General features: G+C 31.3%; 1 protein-coding gene across 4 annotated transcripts; it reads right to left on the reverse strand.

Moving 5' to 3' along the window:
- Window positions 1-7731: 7731 nt before the first annotated feature.
- LOC18598873 (Integrase-type DNA-binding superfamily protein) lies at window positions 7732-13506 on the reverse strand. 4 transcript variants are annotated; one of them, XR_001927735.2, is made up of 10 exons: window positions 13118-13506; window positions 11803-11885; window positions 11653-11661; window positions 11473-11561; window positions 10778-10851; window positions 10654-10704; window positions 9739-9803; window positions 8932-9560; window positions 8265-8344; window positions 7732-8180 (listed from the first exon to the last, which is right to left on the reverse strand). XR_001927735.2 is itself a non-coding variant. In XM_018120550.2 (9 exons), the coding sequence occupies exons 1-9, from the start codon at window positions 13327-13329 to the stop codon at window positions 8127-8129; spliced, it is 1260 nt and encodes a 419-aa protein (XP_017976039.1). In that variant the 5' UTR covers window positions 13330-13506; the 3' UTR covers window positions 7732-8126. The 4 variants fall into 4 exon arrangements, 3 of the variants coding, with proteins under 3 accessions (XP_017976039.1, XP_017976038.1, XP_007028653.1); XM_018120550.2 differs by lacking the exon at window positions 8265-8344 and having other exon boundaries at window positions 9739-9797; XM_018120549.2 differs by lacking the exon at window positions 8265-8344 and having other exon boundaries at window positions 9739-9800.
- Between the last annotated feature and the right edge of the window lie 5742 nt (window positions 13507-19248).

Raw genomic sequence — 19248 nt, forward strand, 5'->3', positions numbered from 1 at the left:
TCCAATAGCCACAATGCCGCGGTGCTAAGAACACTTCATGTCTAAGACTCATGAATAAAATGAGACAGATGTGAAGTTGAATTCACGAGTTGACCTAAGGTCATTGAATTTGATTCTAAGTTTTGGTAATTGGAGTTTAAAGGTTTATGAAGGTATCGATATGAATGAGTTAAAGCTGAAATGGTTAAAGGCGTTCCCTTTGGGGGAAGTAAAAGGTCTGGAGTTCGATACTTGGTGTATGCGATCCTGTAGGGCCGGGAAGCCAAGGGGATCGATACAGATATAACAATACCTTGGAGTGGGCCTCGAAGAGAATGCCATATAAATGGCTAAGTTACGGGTTACGTGATCACATGTTGTGAGACATAAGTTTAAGATGGATATCCCTAAGAAAATACTCAAGAGAAGTTTTGCTGTGGATCTTGTAAAAGCAAGCACTAAGTTATGTGATTATAAAAAGGAAGCTATAAACTGAGAGTGATATTAGTATTAATATTGAAAAGTACTTAAAGAGAATCTAGTTTTAAGTCTTGCAATTTTAAGTACAATTTGTAAATTGGTTAAGGAAGAATGATGTTATATTCGTATGAAAGAGTGAAACTTTATTAAGGAAGCATATGGAAAAGAATAAGAGAATATATTAGTTTGACTTACTATAAGAGGGCAAAAGTTGGATGGCCATGAGTGGCTTGTAGGTAACCCAGGAATGTATAGGTAAGTGTGCAAGGGAGCTATGATCGATAGATAAGGGTAGAATTTTAATGATGAGATAGTGTTCGCTGCGTTAGACCTTGAACTATAAAATATGGATATGTATCCACCTTATGAATACTCTGATGTGATAAATTTGAAAGATTTTTCGCAATGAGAAAACATTAAAGCTTAAGGAGCAAATGGCTATACAGTCAAGTTAGACTCATGACTGACATGTCACATAAGTATGAGGATGGGATACAAAGCAATATAGAGGCATGAAAAATGATTGAGGACAAAGGGATAACTCTGAGGAATTGTGATACTGCATCGTATTCAATGATCAAATCAAGGTAGATCTTGGAAGCATAAATGAGATCATAAGGCATATACACATATGTGGGGTTGATATTGTGATCAACTAAAATGAAAAATGATTTTTAGTGAATTAAGATTCAAACTTAATATATGATGAGTGATGTAGGTAGTACAATGATAAGAAATTTTATCAGAAATTAAACTATGTGAACATAAGAGACTCTAGAAAATAGTCAAGGAGATAATATCAAGGAAATATGATCTATAGCATGGTTAAGCTATACGAGATGGACTAATATGATTAAGAAGATTGATATTTCATACCTGTGAGATAAATAGGAAGTATGTGGAAATAATGGAAGAAAATACCCCACATTTTCTTTGAGTTTGATAAGTGAAATTTTGAGGACAAAATTTTATTTTAAGGGGGGTGTGTTGTCAAACCCTGTTCTATAAAATAATTACGACGTCATTTACATGCTCAATAGAATGTTTACATATTTAGGAAGTTCGAGGAATCGTTAAAAGACGATATTACCTCTAATGGTACCATTAAGTCGATTAAACCTCGAACTAGTTCAAATAGGAATTTTAAGGTGAAATTAAGAGTTTCACAGTTCAGGGATGACTCAAAATGGTAATTCGGAGTTCGAGGATCGATTTGAAGTCAAATCAAAATTTTCACTATCTAGGGGTAAAATGATCATTTGCCACTTGGGAACAAAATAAAAATTTTTAGAAAAGATTTTTGTGCTCCATTTGACTTATGGGAGTATGATTTGAGTATTGGAGTATGATTTGAAGTTTAAAAGTGAAAAATTTTAATTTCGGTATAATTTGGAGTATAGGGGTGAAATAGTAATTTTGCCACCCTATGGGCAAATCGGTAAATTTTCACCCCCGACACTTGTCAAGACCAAGGGATTTTATTCATCATGAAAATGGATAAACATGAGAAATGTGTGGTGGAGGATTAAATAATTAAAAGTCAAATATTTAAAATTTGAACTAATAAGGAAATGTCATGTGTCATGTTTTTATTATTTTATTATTTCTTTATAAAAAGACAAAAAATTAGCCTATTTCTCCCATAGTGATCAGCCAAATCAGAAGAGAAGAGAAACCAAGAAAGAACAAACCCTAGGTGGGAAAAATCAAAGAGAAAGTGTTGGAATTCAAGGATTTGATCAAGTAAAGGTAAAATTTCTTTGATTTTGCTAGTGATTTACCTTACCCATGCATTTTCCCTTAATTTCCATGTTTAAATTACATGTTTTCATGATGAATTCATGGCTGGTCAAAATGGGTATGGAGAGAGAATGATCTTGGATTGGTTTGATTTTTAGGTATGTTAGTGTTTTTAGGTGATTAATGATGTGTAGCATGAAAACAAGTGAAGAAAACCACCAAAGGTTTGGAACCCATCAATAGCCGAATTCTCTAAGTGAATAATGAGAAAGAATGGGATGTTATTCTAGGTGATTTGATTAAGAAATAATAGTTTTTGGTGTAGGAATTAATGAATTATGGAGAGAAAATTAAGTAGGAAAAATCACGGAGTTAGTGTACCATTGTTGGCCGAAAGTTCCAAGAAGAAAAGTGAAGATAAATTTTACCTAATTGTATGTTAATTAGTTGTGCTTGGTGAATTGAGGGATTGGAAAAGAAATGAAGCAAGTTGGAGTGAAATTGGACGCATTGGTCAATTTATCGAATGAAAAATCGACTTAGGCCAATACCGGGTATAGATGGCTACCCATGCATTTTTCATTTCATATCATGCATATATATCGAGCCTGAAATAACTTATGACTGTTAGACACAATTTAATTAGAATATGTGTTATGGATTATGGCTAGGTGGTGAGCCATTAGATACGGGTAAAGGACTATACCCGCGGACTGAAAATAGGAGTATTTCTACTCCTAATATTGTGAGTGAACTTATTATCGTCTTAATTATCTAGAGTAGTTTTATACAATTGTGTGATTTTATGAAAAATGAGTTTAAATGGTAAATTGCTATGTTTTAGGAGAAATTATGATTTTATAAAATGATTTTATAAATTTTCTGAAAAATCGAATACTGGTTTTAAAAATAGAGTAATTGGAGACTGCCTACTTGTGTTGTAAAATTATGATTTGAATTAGATGGCTTGTGATAAATTGACATGATTGGCTAAATTTATACTTGTGTTGAAAAATATGAACTGTCTGTTTTGCCTTGATAAATTTGTTAGCAATGTAATTGCCATTCTATGCCATTGAGATTTGATCAATTGGTGGATTAAAGATTAGCTACTGCAGTGGTGGGGGGTTTCGTGGACTAGCTTATTAGAGGGGCACGATAAACTCCTTTATATTCTCACATCGATCGTAGAGGCGCGTAGGGTATCTCCTGAAGTGGGCTTTTTGAGTGCACTTCACGTTAACCACCACGTGAGAGTGAGACTCAGCCAACGCCAAGGAACAGTTGTGATGTTCAATGAAAAATGTGTTTTATGCGAAATATGAATTTTTAACAGCCTTGGCGGTCTCAGTGGGATACCTTGACGAAGGTATCCGCGAGAATGATTTTGGCAGGAGCCAAGTTTTGTGAGATATATAAGCCATGTTAATTAATTGAGTAAACTGAATATTCATGTTATGAAACATATATTGGAAAAGAATATTTTAATTCATCTCAATTTACTCGCCTTTAGATAGTTTAGATGGTGTCTGTTTACTCACTGGGATTATGTAATCATAATCTCACCCCTCTTCCTATCCACTTTTCAGGGCTCATGACAGTTTGTTAATAGTTGATTAAGACGAGAATTAATCTCGGAGTTGCATCCTAGAAAGTAAGGGTTCGTAGCCCTACACATTCTTGGTCAGTTGGGGGCCGACGTGTCACTGTAAAAGTAATTTTATACTTCAGTTATCTGATTTAAAGTATGTATGAACATATTTATCTTTTACACCATGTTTTTGGCGAGTTTCGGTATTTTTGAAGAAAAATTACGAAAATGCCCCTGTGAGCAAAAAAATAATAATATTTTATTATTTTGATTTGGAAACGACTTATGATTTTTTTTGAAATGTGAGATTTAATAACTGTCACTTATCGGGGAGATGCGGAAGTTGATGCTAAGCCTTACGGGGTTTCGATCGGCATTCGAGGTAATGAGTGTCTATCGTGATGTCGTGGCTTGTCACGGGCCCGATAGGAGTTCCGGGTCGTGACAAGCCATGTCTATCTACAATCCGTCCGTAAAAAGGTAGAGGCAATAGTACCATATATCATAAACACCATAATTACTATTTAAACTATAGTCAATAAATGCACTAAAAAAATGTAACTACAATAATGACTCTAAAAAAAATTATTAAGAAGGTGGGGAGAAAATTATGGCATGACTAGCGGCTAAACTTCACAAACAATATTAAACCTGTCCAAAGGGTGGGATACCCCTTCAACTTACAGGCTTGGTCCCAATTCTAGATTTAGATTTTTTAATTGAGGTAAAAGATATCATCAATTCCATTTAAAACCAAAAAGAAGAATAGCTAGATCTTAATGAGAGGATGAAAAACAATATAATAAATTTGATTCAAGACAGTATATTTTTAAAATGTGTTATTAAAAATATTTTTAATAATATTTTTTTGTATTTTTTAAAATATTTTTATAAATTTGACTTCATTATATAAATTTTTAGATGTATTATGAATAAAATGTATTTATAAAAAAAGCATACACTAGTAAAAGTTGTACTTTTTTATATTACTATTAAATGTGAAAAAAATGAAACTAAAAGTTTAAATAGCTGTACTTTTTAAGATTTCACTATATAAAAAAATATATGTTGCCTAAAGACGTGTGATTAAAACTCAATTTTGTTGCTTTCTAGAAAAAATTAAAATTCAATTTTGATGTAGTTAAAAGATCTAAAAGGAGGATGAAAATATGAACAAAGCTTCCATCATGGTCATTAATTTGGCATAGTTGAAGTCTTCCATACCAATGGATTTGGAGAAGGCACCTTTGATGGTTCTTGTATGACTCGTAATCTTCTGTTTATTACATTTTGCCTCATATGTTATATCAGGAAGGAAATTCAATTGTGTCAAGATTTCTTCAGCTACCAATTGAGGAATTGAAGAGTTACACTCCAATATTAAAAAAAAAAAATTTTAAGTGACGAGAACGGAACGGTGATGACAATAAAAAAAGTAAGATTTCTTTCCATGCTCCGATATGAAAAACCTTATATGTTACATGTAATAAAGACATGACATTTGTCCATGAAAGTCCCATCCCAACAATATACTGTATATTAAAAAATCATTAATTATCCAAAACAAGATTGTCCTCAATCGAAAATTTTGTTTCCTACAAACATATCTTTTGAAACTTTAGTACTTTGAATTAGGAGTTTGGTCAAGTTTAAGAAAAATTATTCGATATTGGTGTATGTTATATTTAAATTTTATTTTCTTAAAAAAATTGATGTTTCATAGTTTTTAATACTAAAAGGCAAAAAAATCATGTAAATTAAATGTGAAATTTGAGAAAAAGTAAAAGTATTGTGTGCTAAGAAAATGAAAGAGAGTATAGATTTGGGACATCCAAAAAAATGAACAAAAAAATTAAAAAGAGTAGTAAAAATGTTGTTGTCTTAAGAAAACTTCAATTGCTCGGGTTTAATGTATCAAAAGATTTGTATACAAAAGTCAATTAGAATTTCTAAAACAAATTTGTAGCAAAAACACACATTCAAATTGATATTTAAATTATTGCATGTATTCATTTGGAAAAGCATTTGATATGACATACGAATGCTAGAATTCATTTAAGAAAACTAATTAATTTGGAATTGTAATACTTAACGAAAATATATCAGAATTATATGAATTATATGTTGGTAGTTTAGAATTTGGTGGATCTTTAGTCCACATTAGAAAGGAAAATTTCTTTGAATTAATTTTGGTGGACTACCATAATGCTATAATTTTCAGAAATGAAATTAATATGAATTATGAAAAGTTATGTTTGTTATCAAGTGAAAAGTTGTGTTTTTTCATTGATAAAAAATCATTACATTTGTTCACCAAGAGCTATCTCATGAAAAGATGTGTTTTTATTAAGATAATTTACTACAACAACATAAAAAAAAAAAGCCGTTAAACAATCGTCGAAATAAGTTTAAAAAATGTCAAATGTCTTTCAAAGAAGTAAAATATTTTACGGGATTAACGAATGTTTTTGTTGACTAGTAAAATATTTTACATAAAAAAAGTTTTTTTTTTCTTTCCAAGCAATCAAAAGTTATAAAAAATTTTCTGAAGAAAAGGGTCAAAATGTAAATGTCATTACCTATTTAGGAATTTTGAAAATTAGCATTCCTTCTTAATAGATATTTTCTCTCAGGGTAGCAAACAATGATTATTTTGTGTTCCATTGCCCAAAACTGTAATTCCCCCATTTGAAAACATTATGCTTGAACTGAACTTGGTTCTGTTTATGTACCCAAATGAGAACAGACAAATAAAAATGGATTGTTGTAATGTGTTGTTACGTGCACAATGCCTTGAGCTAGACTAGCATTCGGTAAGTACCAATGGAATAGACTAGAAATCGAGTACTTAAAATGATATTGAAATACTATAAAGAAGAACAAATGGCAAGCATGGAATTTGTTAAAGTAGACAAATTAAATACTATTAAAATCAAAATCATCTACCCATAATTAATACATTATATGTTTATCTATCCATTTATTTACAATAAATTTATATCAATCCATTTATCTTCTGTCTATCCATAATCAATAAATTGAACAAGTTGAGTTCAAGAACTGATTGGATTTTCATCAGTTTTCAAGGGCATTTGGCAAGGGGAGTGGAGATAGGGGGGCAGATGGGAGGCCCAAAGAATGAAGGGAGGGGGGAAGCCTTGTGGTAGGGGTGTACCAAGTCTAGTTATTTCAACTCATTCACCATTAATTAAGTTTGAGCGAGTTAAGCCAAGTTCAAATTTTGTAACTCGGTTTGAGTAATTCGCAAAAATTTTTAATATATAAATTGAATAATTATTTATTGACATTTTAAAATTTGGTTTGAATTTTTATTTCAAACTTAAGCTTGAGCTCAAGTCAAATTTCCACCTTATATAAATGAATGATAATCAAGCTAAGCGATTAATTCACCCCCAAGTTGTGACACTAGCAAATTTGGTCTTGGGTCGCCCAATTGCCAATAGAAAAAGAAAAGAAAAGAAAAGGAACCTAAAAGGAAACTCTAAAAAATCAAAAGGTAATAACAAATAAGAAATGAAAATATATAAATTTTCTATTTTATTTTATTTCTTTTTCTTTTTTCGTATTTCCTCCATTTTTTACTATTTTCGAGAAAATGTGATCACTTGAAGATTTTTTCAAATTATAATTTTTTTTTTAAATCCTTCTCATTTTTCTTCTTCCATATTTTATTTTCCTTTTTTTTTTTCTCAATATATGTTTCAAAAGAAAAGGATAGGTGATGATCTAGACATGTTTCAAGTAATACAGAATATGAATTATGTGAATTATCAACAATGACTAGTATATTGTGTTACTATAACATTTTATCTCCCAATTACATCATTTCTTTGATAAATTTTTGTTGCATAGATGTTAATAAGAAACATGTAAACGTACAGCAACAGGCCTATGGGTAGTAGTAGTAGTAGCAGCAGCAATGAAGACAATAAGATCTGCCTGCATCCATTGTCGTTGCTGATTGCATTTTTCACTTTGAGTACAAAGACATTAGTATATAAGTTATCCTATTTATTGTTCAACTGAAAAACCAACTCCACTCATTTGATTTTTGGCACAACCCTAGTATACATGCTTTTAAATAAATACCATATAATACACATGGGATATCTTACATGCTACGTAGTATTATACACTACAATTTTCTTCCTATGTTCTCTCTCAGAATTCAAGTGACAAACCTGTAAAAAGCAAGCAGAAGTCTCGTTTGAAGACAAAATGAGCTGTGCATACTGCTGCCAGTGTTGTACTGCAAAAATCTCCAAATCAAGAATTCAAGCAAAATATGTTCCCCCCTTTTTTGCACTCAAATTAATCATCCCTCTGGCCGAAAGAAAGTATATGTTGAACTAGTCTCGGTCTTACTAGCCTGCACAGAAATGTTTTAGCTTCTTCATGAGGCCAACTTATGTAAGATAAATGAATTAGATAAATGATTCACCTTATATCTTACCATTTTCATAACCAGCTGCGCTTGAAGGAAATAACAAATTGTTTTCAAATTACTGAGGAATAATGAGTCAATTAACACCCCTGCCATCTCATTATTGTTAGAAAATATCTTAGCCCGAGGTGATGGGAAACTAGGAATAAGCCCTTGATGATGCCACTAAATGATAGTTAGATACATGCAGAGATAAGAAGGATGTGGAAAGCATTTTTGGTTGGTTATGTCAAAAGCATCTTTTAGTTGGTTCTCACTTTCAGTGTTAGTGTTTCAATTAAAAAACTGCAATGAATACTAGTAGCAGTTTTATTGTCAATTGGGAACTACCGTGATGTGCAATTTCAGAAATCCCTGAAATCAAATTTTGACCTTCTTCCGTAAAATGCATTATAACAATGATGACTAATTACTAAAGAATGCTGTTTTGATAGATATAACTTATTACAGCATATTAATTTGAATAAGTGAAAGGTTATCTTACACATGGTTCTATTCGAGATTTTCTTACTGGACAATGTTTTTTCTCTCAATATCAAAATTATACGACTCATGAAATGTCCCATAAACAATAAATATGTGAAACAAAAACTACAACAATGCCTTTATCTATTAGTTATATCATTTTATTCTACTTCTTCTAAAGAGACAAAGCTTTGATGAAAGTTATACCAACCTCAGGATTACGAGATGGTCCAGTAGGAAGAACAGGAACAAGAGATGTCCAAAGCACAGGGTCCACCAAGGAGTCAATGGTATTGTAGTTGGTGAGAAGTGGAGCAGACAAGAAAGGAGTCAAGGGGAACACATTTTTCTGAAGAGACAATCCAGCACTCATTCCCAGTGTGGCTCCAAGTCTGTCACTCCCAGTATCATGATTGACTGATTTTTCAGCTGCCTTGCCATGATCCATTTTGTTTATAGTATTTTTGTTCTCATTCTCATCATTATCAGCATTGTTTTCTTGTTTTTTCACTGCTCTCTCTTGCAGGCTCTTGAAATCAGCAGATCGAGACAATATACTCAAGGCAGAGGCAGAGGACCCTTTACGTTTTGTCCCTTCAAGGGAAGTGCCCAGACAGGGCATTTGGTATGGTTCAGTAGGCTGCACTGCCCATTCTGAGGTTTTAAGTTCACTGCCAATGTCTTCTGGGCATGCATGTTTAGCTTCTTCAGAAGATTTTGCTCCGGGTTCTGCTTGACAAGTTTTGTTGGTTCCCCACCACTTAATGCAACCTGTTAGATCAATTTTTCTCTCAATGCAAAAACCACCTATGTAATCACTTTCTGTGGCTGGATCATCACCTACACCATTGATTTAACAAGATAGCAGTTGGATATTATACTAGTGCAAGGAATTGACATGTGAAAGATACAAATTACATTTTGCTAGAGAAGGTGTGAACTAAAATAAATTTGCAGTCATCCCACAAAACTAGTCAACCATTGGTTATTTAAACTTAAAATTAATTGGTAGACTTACTGTACTGCATACTATTGAAGTATTCAGATCCAGAAACACGACCAAATGATGAGTCCCACCTACTACTTCATGGTAGCCAAAGATTTAATAACAAAAGGAAAAAGAAAAACAGATTAATAAACAATCATTATTACAGAGATATTATGCACCCACACGTTGGAAGATGAACAACATAAAGAAATTTATAGGAGACAAATGAGGAACTAACACCCCATTCATACTAGCCAACTCACAAACATATGATGAATGGGTCAGATTTCAGAACATATTAAGTAAAGAAGAAAAAAAAAGAATGATTATTTCTTCTGATTTCTTTGAACTGTAACGAATGTTTTCTTTGCATGTTGATAACAGTTATACCGACAGAAAGGTGATCTACATGGAGCTAAAGTTTAGGAAGATAGATTTGTTCGAATTCCCATAAGTAATTTAATAAAACAGTTTGAAAGGTAAGTTGATGAACAGAAATGGGTTGCGGAGAGACCAACTGATCTACTCCCATTCCCGATTAAAGTACAGCATTATGCAAATTTTTAAGTTGTTTCTCAAGTACTAGGCAGAAAGCAAACTAATAAATAGAAGAAAATTTGCTTGTCTTTTAGATTGTCATAATAGACAAAAAAGGATCTTTAATTTGAAATGGATTTTGGCTTGAGCGGGATCGAGAAAATACACCATGAAGTTGCCAATTCTGGCAGCAATGGTCTCGTGTGATTTGTTGGATTCTGAAATTTGCTGAAGAGATTTAATTTTAGGTGTCTGAGAACTAATTATATAAGAAAGAAGGAGGCTTTAAGCAGCATTTTAAATCTGCAATCTTTGAAAATACTAGGTATACCCATTAGCACTAGGTTACTGAACAGTAGATATTACATGTTTTAGATATAAGTATGGATACGTATGGTAAAATTGTACCTTGATAGACCACGATATTTAGAAATTCCTCTTGAGAAACCGCTGCTTTTTCTGCAGAGAGACGTATTATAAGTAACAGCTCTAAGTTGCAGTGGGAATAAACACTTTCAAAGCTCATACACACCTTCGAAGAGATGCAAGGTAGTCCTCTCTTGAGACATTTTGCATCTCCTCAAGATCCCTAGTATAGTCAGTAACCTGCAAATAATTTTCCATGCTTTAAACATTCAATTTCAGACAGATGAGGCTTAAAGCATTAAGGTGAAGATTCAAACTAAATTCTTATATGCCAAACCAACCTTCTCAACAACACCCCTCCTTCCCCAAAGCCCAAAACCCAACCCAAAAAAAAAAATCCAAAGAAAGAAGAAAAACTGGGGTGAGCCACCTATTTATAAGCACATAATTAATGAAGGAAACATGTATGCATTTAATATCCCCTGCAAGGAGAACAAAAGTTTCAAATGACAAATTGGAAAATCAACGTTAAGAGACCGCATATGGATTCTTTAGTTTTTAATATTTATAACCAAAAAAAGGTTAAAATCTTTTAGGGTTCATATGACTAGTAGGAACCCAAGGGGGAGAGAGGATTTGAACCTTGGACGTTATTCCTCCTAAGGAGGGGTAACAACTGCTTTTTCAACCATGATTATTAAATTTTAGTTTGTGGAATTATTATTGGTAGGAAAAATAAAAGAATCAAAAGGAATTTTCAATTACTAACAAGCACAACAAACATGCTGAGATAAAGCATTCAATTCGTCTTTTTTTTTTTTTTTCGCAAAGTGATGGTACTAAACTGAGTGATCATCTCACCGGAAAATTAATGAGTGTCCCAGGACCCCAGTATTTCAAAGCAGCAAGATCATATGCTCTTGCCGCAGCCTCCTCGTCATCATATGCCCCTGTAATTATATGTTTCTTAATAAATAGATCATCGTAAAATGAATGAACAGGAAAGTTCAAAGAAATAAATTCACGAATCTCCTGACGTACCTAAGTAGACTGACAATGGTCAAAAACCAAGCAGCCCATGCACCAAAAAAGAATAAAAATATTGTCAGCTTTCGTGAGAAACATGAACTGTTAAGTCGCAATTAACTAGCCTGCAAATCTAAATCAAGAGAGAAAAGCAGATAGACAGACCTTGCTTCCCTTTCTTGTTCTGATTTTGATTCCAAGTACTTTTATCCCAAAGGTGAGCTTCATAACGACCAGTCCATCTATGCCTAATATACGTAGAATTGAACCACAAGCATCAATCACCCATGTATTATGACTGGAATTAAATTCTTTAGTAGTTTACAGGCAACTGTGAAAAACATGCATCAACCAAGAAAAACGTAGAAGTATTAAACAGAATCTTCTATTTTCTTCAGAATGGCCTAGTTTATCTATTTTTTTTTTTTTTAAAGCCATCAAGTGTAACTTACAAATATCCCTAATAGATACAGTACCAATTTCACACCACAGAAACCTCTATGATCCAGTAATATGAAGAACCTTAAACATTACATTTTTTGTTGTACACATAATTTAATTTCCTTAACTATTTCTTGCAAATTTGTACTCCTCCGATGATATCATGATAATACAATTTAATCAAAGTTTTCCCAAAAGCAAAGAGGAAAACAGAGGTGTGGCTGTCAAAAGCAGATGAACCATTGGTAACAGCTATATGCTGACAACAGGGACCCAAAACATTGACGTGCAGCCTGCATAATACTGAAGAAAGAATTGATGTCTCTTCAAGGTCTTGCAGTTAAGACGTTCATGTATTTAAGAGAAACCCTGTTGAATTTTTTCCCCATTTCATTCTTTAATTTTGCTCTCCAAAAGCCACCAGACTTATATCCTATCATTCTCGTTGGTTCCTAGGCAGCATATAGACAATCATACATAGGAGCCTTATCAACTAACCAGAGGCATGTTTCCAACATCGGCCTTTCTCCAAAACTTCCCCCTTATACGTCAGACACAAATTATCAAATGCACCAAAGACATCAATTTTGCCCTTCAATTTTTTACCTTCAATTATTCCTTGACTCACAACAGGGACAAACTAAAAGTCCAAACTCCAAATCGAATAATTCTCAAAATTTAGTTCTTTTGGCAGCCTAAAGCTAAGGTTTTGATCATATCGACTGCTCACTTTAGTGATAAATTCCAGCAACACTTACATATTCCCAAAGCTAAAACCAGTCAAATCTCAACTCAAATCCATCAAAAACTATTCGAAACTGCTACCTTTCCCACATCAACTAATCTGATAAACAACACATAAAAATCAGAGTCCCTTCAGATTCATCCATCAAATAAAAAATTCACAAAAAACCATAACTCTAAACTCATAATCTTTTAAATCAATAACCAAAACAGAGAATTTAAGTAAAGCCAAGTAAGTAAACGACAAAAAAGACCTTTTTTTAACCTCAATTATTGATTTGTTTTGCTTTTTTACCTGGTGACTCCACGGTAAATGGAGCTGCGTTTACCGGCGGTGCAAGGCGGCATCTTACTGATACGTTCTTTAGCAGTGCAGCCTCTCTCTTTCTTCGCTTTCTTCAATCCTCTGTACAGTAATAGCTGATCGTTTGCTATCACCGTCTCCGAATTCTCTCCGCCGCTGGCCTCCGCTTTCATCCCCGGATCCGACGACGACGTCGAAGCCATGATTGAAAAAAAACCCTAACTCTTGGAGAGCGAAAATTCCAAAAAACCAAAGAAAAAACAGTGAAGTTGAGAGAGTGAGAGTAGGCTTTCGGGGTCTTCGGTTTTGGCTTTGATGATTTCACTGTGGAGGAAAAAACGAATAGTGAGAGAGGAAAAGGAGAACTGAATTTACGAAAATGTCCTGATGGTTGGTGTTATTAACTTGGTGATGTTGGGAACTTGTATAGATAAAACGGTTGTAACGGCTAGGATGTGAAGAGGGTTGGGTTTGTAATTTTACATGTTTTGAAAGTTCTGTAGCTTTGGCATCTGTCAACAACAATGAATACCATGACACCGGCGTCGTTTAGGTATATTCCCGTCTTTAATTCGTAACCATAGAGGGGAAATAGCGAAAATGTATTGCAAAATTTAAAAGAACTGAAAAAAGTTGCTTCTATACCTTACAAATCCATATTAATATTTAAATCCAATAACTATATTTTAGAAAAAAAAAGGAAAGTTAAAAAGAAAAAATGAAAAATAATGGTAGAACATTCTCTCTACACAATTGTAGTGAATGTGCTAATGTTTTTCCCCTACATAATTATATTGTGAATTTTGTATATTAGATTCTATCTATTTTAAATAAATCTAAGTCAAGTATAGGATCTCAATAAAAAATAAAATATTCAATTAAATAGGTAACCACATTTGAATAAAAAAGATTAGTGATAACTTTTCTACATATCAAACGGTTGGATTCTTTTCATCACTTGTTGGAATAACTTGACGGCTCCACTCAAAACTTTGAGAGTCGAGTTAGTATGTTATCTTAACCGTTGACCCACTAATTTTTATAATTGACTTTATTTCTCTTATACCTCAATAATTTTGTTTTTATCTATTTTTTCTTATTAATGTTTTGATTTTGTTATTTTTCTTGTTTCATTCATATTATTATCCTTAATAAAATGTTGGGACACTTAGAACAGGGTTTGATGAGATGAGTAGTCAAAGGTTCGTATGTTTTTTAGCACACAATTGACATTTTCCATAGTCATGCATGAGCTCTGTATTCAAACTTCATCCATTTTAGAAAAGGTTAAAGTACCTATGCTTTTGAGAGGTGATGACTTTTATGTAGGTTTGTGAAATTCTCCCATTCAAATTGAACTCTTTCCGTTTATAACTTATGATGAGTGAGGATAAAGGTGCCTCACTAATTTAGCGTGGATGATAATAAGGAACTGTGTAAAAACTTTTAGCTTCTTGTGAAATTGAGCTCAACACGTAAAAAATCGAAAAAACAAATTTTGTATAGAAAAGAATAAAAGAAGTTTTTCTTTCATTACTTTTTTGTTCTTTACAAATTATAAAAAAAAAAAAGGCTTTTTTTCTTTCTTCCTCACCCTTATTACCGTAATTTGCATCAAATAATTTGATTTTCATTGTAATTCCATCATGCATATAATGTTTCATTGTCCATTCATGATCAAACCGCTTTGTGTTCTACATCATTCATTCATCCTCTATTTATCCACAAATAAATACATTTAATCGCCCCTCCATGCATTTAAGAATTTGTACATCCGTCCATTCATCCTCTCATCCTCTATTTATCCACAAATAAATACATTTAATCGCCTCTCCATGCATTTAAGAATTTGTACATCCATGCATCCACCCATTTTTTGTCTACATGAATTTATCAGTCATTCACTTTTGTTATAATTAGAATCATTTGGCTTTATTACATTAAGTGAAAGAAAATATTTCATACTGACAAATTTTTTACTGGCCACTTAGACTTCGCTCACCGTGTCACTCTTAAGTTTAATTAACTCAAACACCTTGACCTTATCCCAAGCTTTATCCTCAAACACTATTTCCTTTCTAAACTACCAAATAGGCCATGTAATCATTAAAAAGACCATCCTCCAAAATTTCAATTTCCTCACATCAGTGACTGTGGCGTTCCATGCCACAACGAAAGGAATCCCTATCATAGGGAACACCAATTAATGCCCCAGTCGTGGCACCAAAGACCCTATAACTGCCACTAAGCATCCCCTTCCTCACAAGTTCATACTTTAACCACTACTTTGCCTTTGATTACCTGCCAACCAAACACTTACAACCTTTTAGGTGGGATGAGTCTAGCCCACTCCATTTTCCACAATGTTGCATTTTCAACGGTACTACCCAACAGTGATCTACAAAGGGAATTAGGTGTGTATACACCATTATTAGACTCTTTCCATACCCTTGAAGCTTGTTCGTAACTTTTTAAAAAAATTCGAAAAATTTAGTTTTGAATTTTGATTATATCTTAACTAAGGATTTCTCTGAATTAAAACTTTCATAAGAACAATGAAATATCTCTTTTAAAATCACTTAAGGTGATGTAATTTTTATTAATCATTTATTTATCTCATGCTTCATGTTATATCCAATGCCCATTTCATTATACATCCTTAGTTATGCTCTCGGCATATTTGTTATCGGTGCCTATTATGAAACTTAATCTTCAATAAAAAAAATCCTTAGTTTCGATGACCCAAAATAATATCAAAGTGTAGCAAACCCTACATATGATAAGTTGATAGTCTCAAATCTAATGGTCACTTAGACAATTGACACATGAAAATTTATTTTCATAAATACTTGAATGAATTATCAAATGAAAATTACATGGTAAGTCATATTCAATGAACTTGTTCTTCTAACAAGCATTCATATTTTATTTTAATATATTTATATTTCGATTTATGAAATTGATTACTTTGTAAGTAAGAAATATAATAAAAACTAGTCTCTCGATTTTTATTAATATCTCATCTTGGTAAAGTGTTGACTAGGAATAATTTGAAAATGATGTTTTAATGTAATAAATTAATTCTTTATAATTACTTTTGTAAGGCATATTTGTTTTATGATTTTATCTTTATAAGTAAATAATATAAATTGTATCAATTCATTGATAAAGATAAACTTTATTGATATTTAATGATTGGTTTTCAAGACACAAGTCGACTGCTACAATAAATATAAATATATATATATATATATATATATATTCAAATTTTTCATGGAACATTTTTCTTTCAAACAAAGAAAAAGATACCACTCCCAGCATCTTTTCTTTTCTCTAGCTCCTCGATTCAAAAGTACAAAGCCTTATAATTACTTTATGCAAACCTTTGTTTTAAAATAAAAAACAAAAAAAGTAAGAAGTTTTGTTAAAAAATTGTAAGGGTAGCTAGCAATACATTTAAAATAAAATTTACTAAAAACGATAATCTTTTTAATATATTTGAAACTATTCTGGCACGCATGGAATGTGTGAATATATAATCTATGTCATATGGGGATTAGATATGATCCTTATAATAATCGCTGTACATTGACCCCATTGGTTGCCAATAAATTTTAAAAAATTCAGACTTTTGTCAAATCATCGTACAAATTGGTTGGCATGCTTCTACTAACTTTTAAGAAAAAGCAGTGGTCGACAGAACCCCACACATTACTATATCAGTTTTCTAGTTTTAAACAAGTTTCATGCAGGAAATCAAATAGTTCAGTTTTGCTCGTTTTATATAAATTACAATTGGTCGGTGTGTTGCATACCGACTAAATATAACTTGTAAAATTAAGTACGTGAGAGAAAAAAATATTCACAAAATTTGTCAGAATTCATATTGTTATAAGGATAGCATATAATATTTGTCAAATTTTAGATTGAAAGAATACGTAGTAATTTATTTTTTTCTAAAAAAACAAAAGGTTACAAAATATCTTGCTTTTGAAAGTGACACGATAAACAAAGACCAAAAAAGGAATATGAACATAGTAGCAATTAGATTAACAAGAGCTATACAAACCACAAGAATCATATGTGAGTGATAAACATTCATAGGCAACAACATATTTTGATGCTAATAATACACATAAGTCATACACAAGGCCGGCCCTAGGGTGAAGCCACCCAAGCAAGGGCTTTAGGCCCCCAATTTGGAGAGGCCCTAATTTTAAAAAAGATTTATAATTTTATAATAATTAAAATATAATTAATTATATTAAAAATATAAAAAATAATTCATCAAATTATTTGTTCTTTTACTTTTTTTAATTATGTGCCTAATAAATCTTAATTTTTTATTATTTTTTTATTTATAGAATACTATTAATTCTCAACTATATTCTCTTATTTTCAATAAACTAACAGTTACATGCATTTAATCATTTCCAACAGCTATTTTTTTCTCACTTATTTCTCTTATTTCCAATCAACACATTTAATGATTTCCAACAGCTATTATTTTTCCACTACAAAAAATCTTTGTATTTCCAACGGAAAATATTCGGTTGGAAATTTTCAACGGATTTGCAACGGAGTATAATTAAAATTTTTAATTGCTTGTTCAGACGGATTTTCAACGGACTTATACTGAAAATTTTTCAACGAAATTTTTCGTTGGAAATTTGGCTTGTACAATATTTCCAACGGATTTCTAACAGAAAATTCCGTTGGAAATCCGTTGGAACTGTAAACAAAAAAAAAGTGTGTAAACTTTACAGTTTGCAACGGAATTTTCAAAGGAAATTTTCGTTAAAAATCCGTTGAAAATTTTATCTTCAGGACATACGTGTTACTGTGTATTATTTCAAACGAAAATTTTCGTTGGAACCCTAAACTTTTCTTATGTTATCTTTATCTTTTCCAACAGATTTCCAACGGAAAATTTCGTTGAAAATCCGTTGGAACATTAAACTTTAAAAAAAATTGTTCAATCTTTTTACAGTTTCCAATGAAATTTTCTGTTGGAAATCCATTGGAACATATAAAGAGTCAATGATATATTGAAAAATGTAACTTTTCAACGAAATTTCCAACGGAATTTTTCGTTGGAAAGTAACTTTTTAGTGCATAAAAGTGTTAATGATATTTGTAACTTTCCAACGGAATTTTTCGTTGGAAAATTCCGTTGGAAATAATAATAATGTTAAAAAATTATAAAATTTAAATTTTTTATAAATTTTATTAATTATTTTTAAAAGAATTAGATATCTCTTTAAGCAAATACATAGTTACTGAAGTAAAATTTTGGGCTTTATTTAAATATGATTTCCTTTGAGTAATTTTGTATAATTTTTTTAACTTTAATGAATAATACAATATTGATTAATACTACCAAATTAGGGTAATGTGACTTTATTCCAAAATTGAAAAAAATTACTATGTAAAATTTTATATTTTATAAAAAACCATGATAAGATATAAAAATCATATTAAAAAGTATATATTACTTTATTTACGTTTTAATTGTAATTAGCTAATATATGTAAATTAAGAGGAGTAGTTTTATAATAAACTTATTAATATTTGTGCTTAAAAAATATCATTTTATTATATCTATGGATTCATGCAATTCTGATCGAGAGCTATAGAAAATATAAATAAATAAATAAATAAATAAATAAATATATATATATATATATATATATAGATAGATAGATAAACAAGTATGATTTAAGAAAAAAATCGATTAATAATTGTATTAAAATTAAAGTACAAGTTATATTTTTTAATTGAAATATCTTTACAACTGAATATATATATATGAGATATATTAAATAAGGGTCTACATATATATATTAATATATAATTTATGTAAGATTATAGTAAATTTCATTTAGATGATTATAATTATTAATGTAATAGGATTCAAATCATACATATACATATATACACACACTTTATAGTTACTATAACTTGTAAAGTCTTTTAACACACACACTTTCTATTATATATTATGTTACTATAACTTGTAATTACTATTATATAAATGAGTTACTAAATAATATATATACCTTTGTTTATATAAATTTACAATATATGAAGTTAATTATCTAAAAAAAAGTTGTGAGATTAGA

The sequence above is a fragment of the Theobroma cacao genome, chromosome 5 (assembly GCF_053813885.1).
Source record: "Theobroma cacao isolate CCN51 chromosome 5, ASM5381388v1, whole genome shotgun sequence".
Lineage (NCBI taxonomy): Eukaryota > Viridiplantae > Streptophyta > Magnoliopsida > Malvales > Malvaceae > Theobroma > Theobroma cacao.

What these genes read in the sequence shown, in the direction of transcription:
- LOC18598873 (XM_007028591.3), bottom strand. Translation starts at nt 13,329, where the DNA reads ATGGCTTCGACGTCGTCGTCGGATCCGGGGATGAAAGCGGAGGCCAGC. An exon ending in GGACACTCATTAATTTTCCG is followed by an intron (nt 10,852 to 11,472) that starts GTGAGATGATCA and finishes AATTATTTGCAG; the next exon opens with GTTACTGACTATACTAGGGA. An exon ending in AAATATCGTGGTCTATCAAG is followed by an intron (nt 9,804 to 10,653) that starts GTACAATTTTAC and finishes GCTACCATGAAG; the next exon opens with TAGTAGGTGGGACTCATCAT.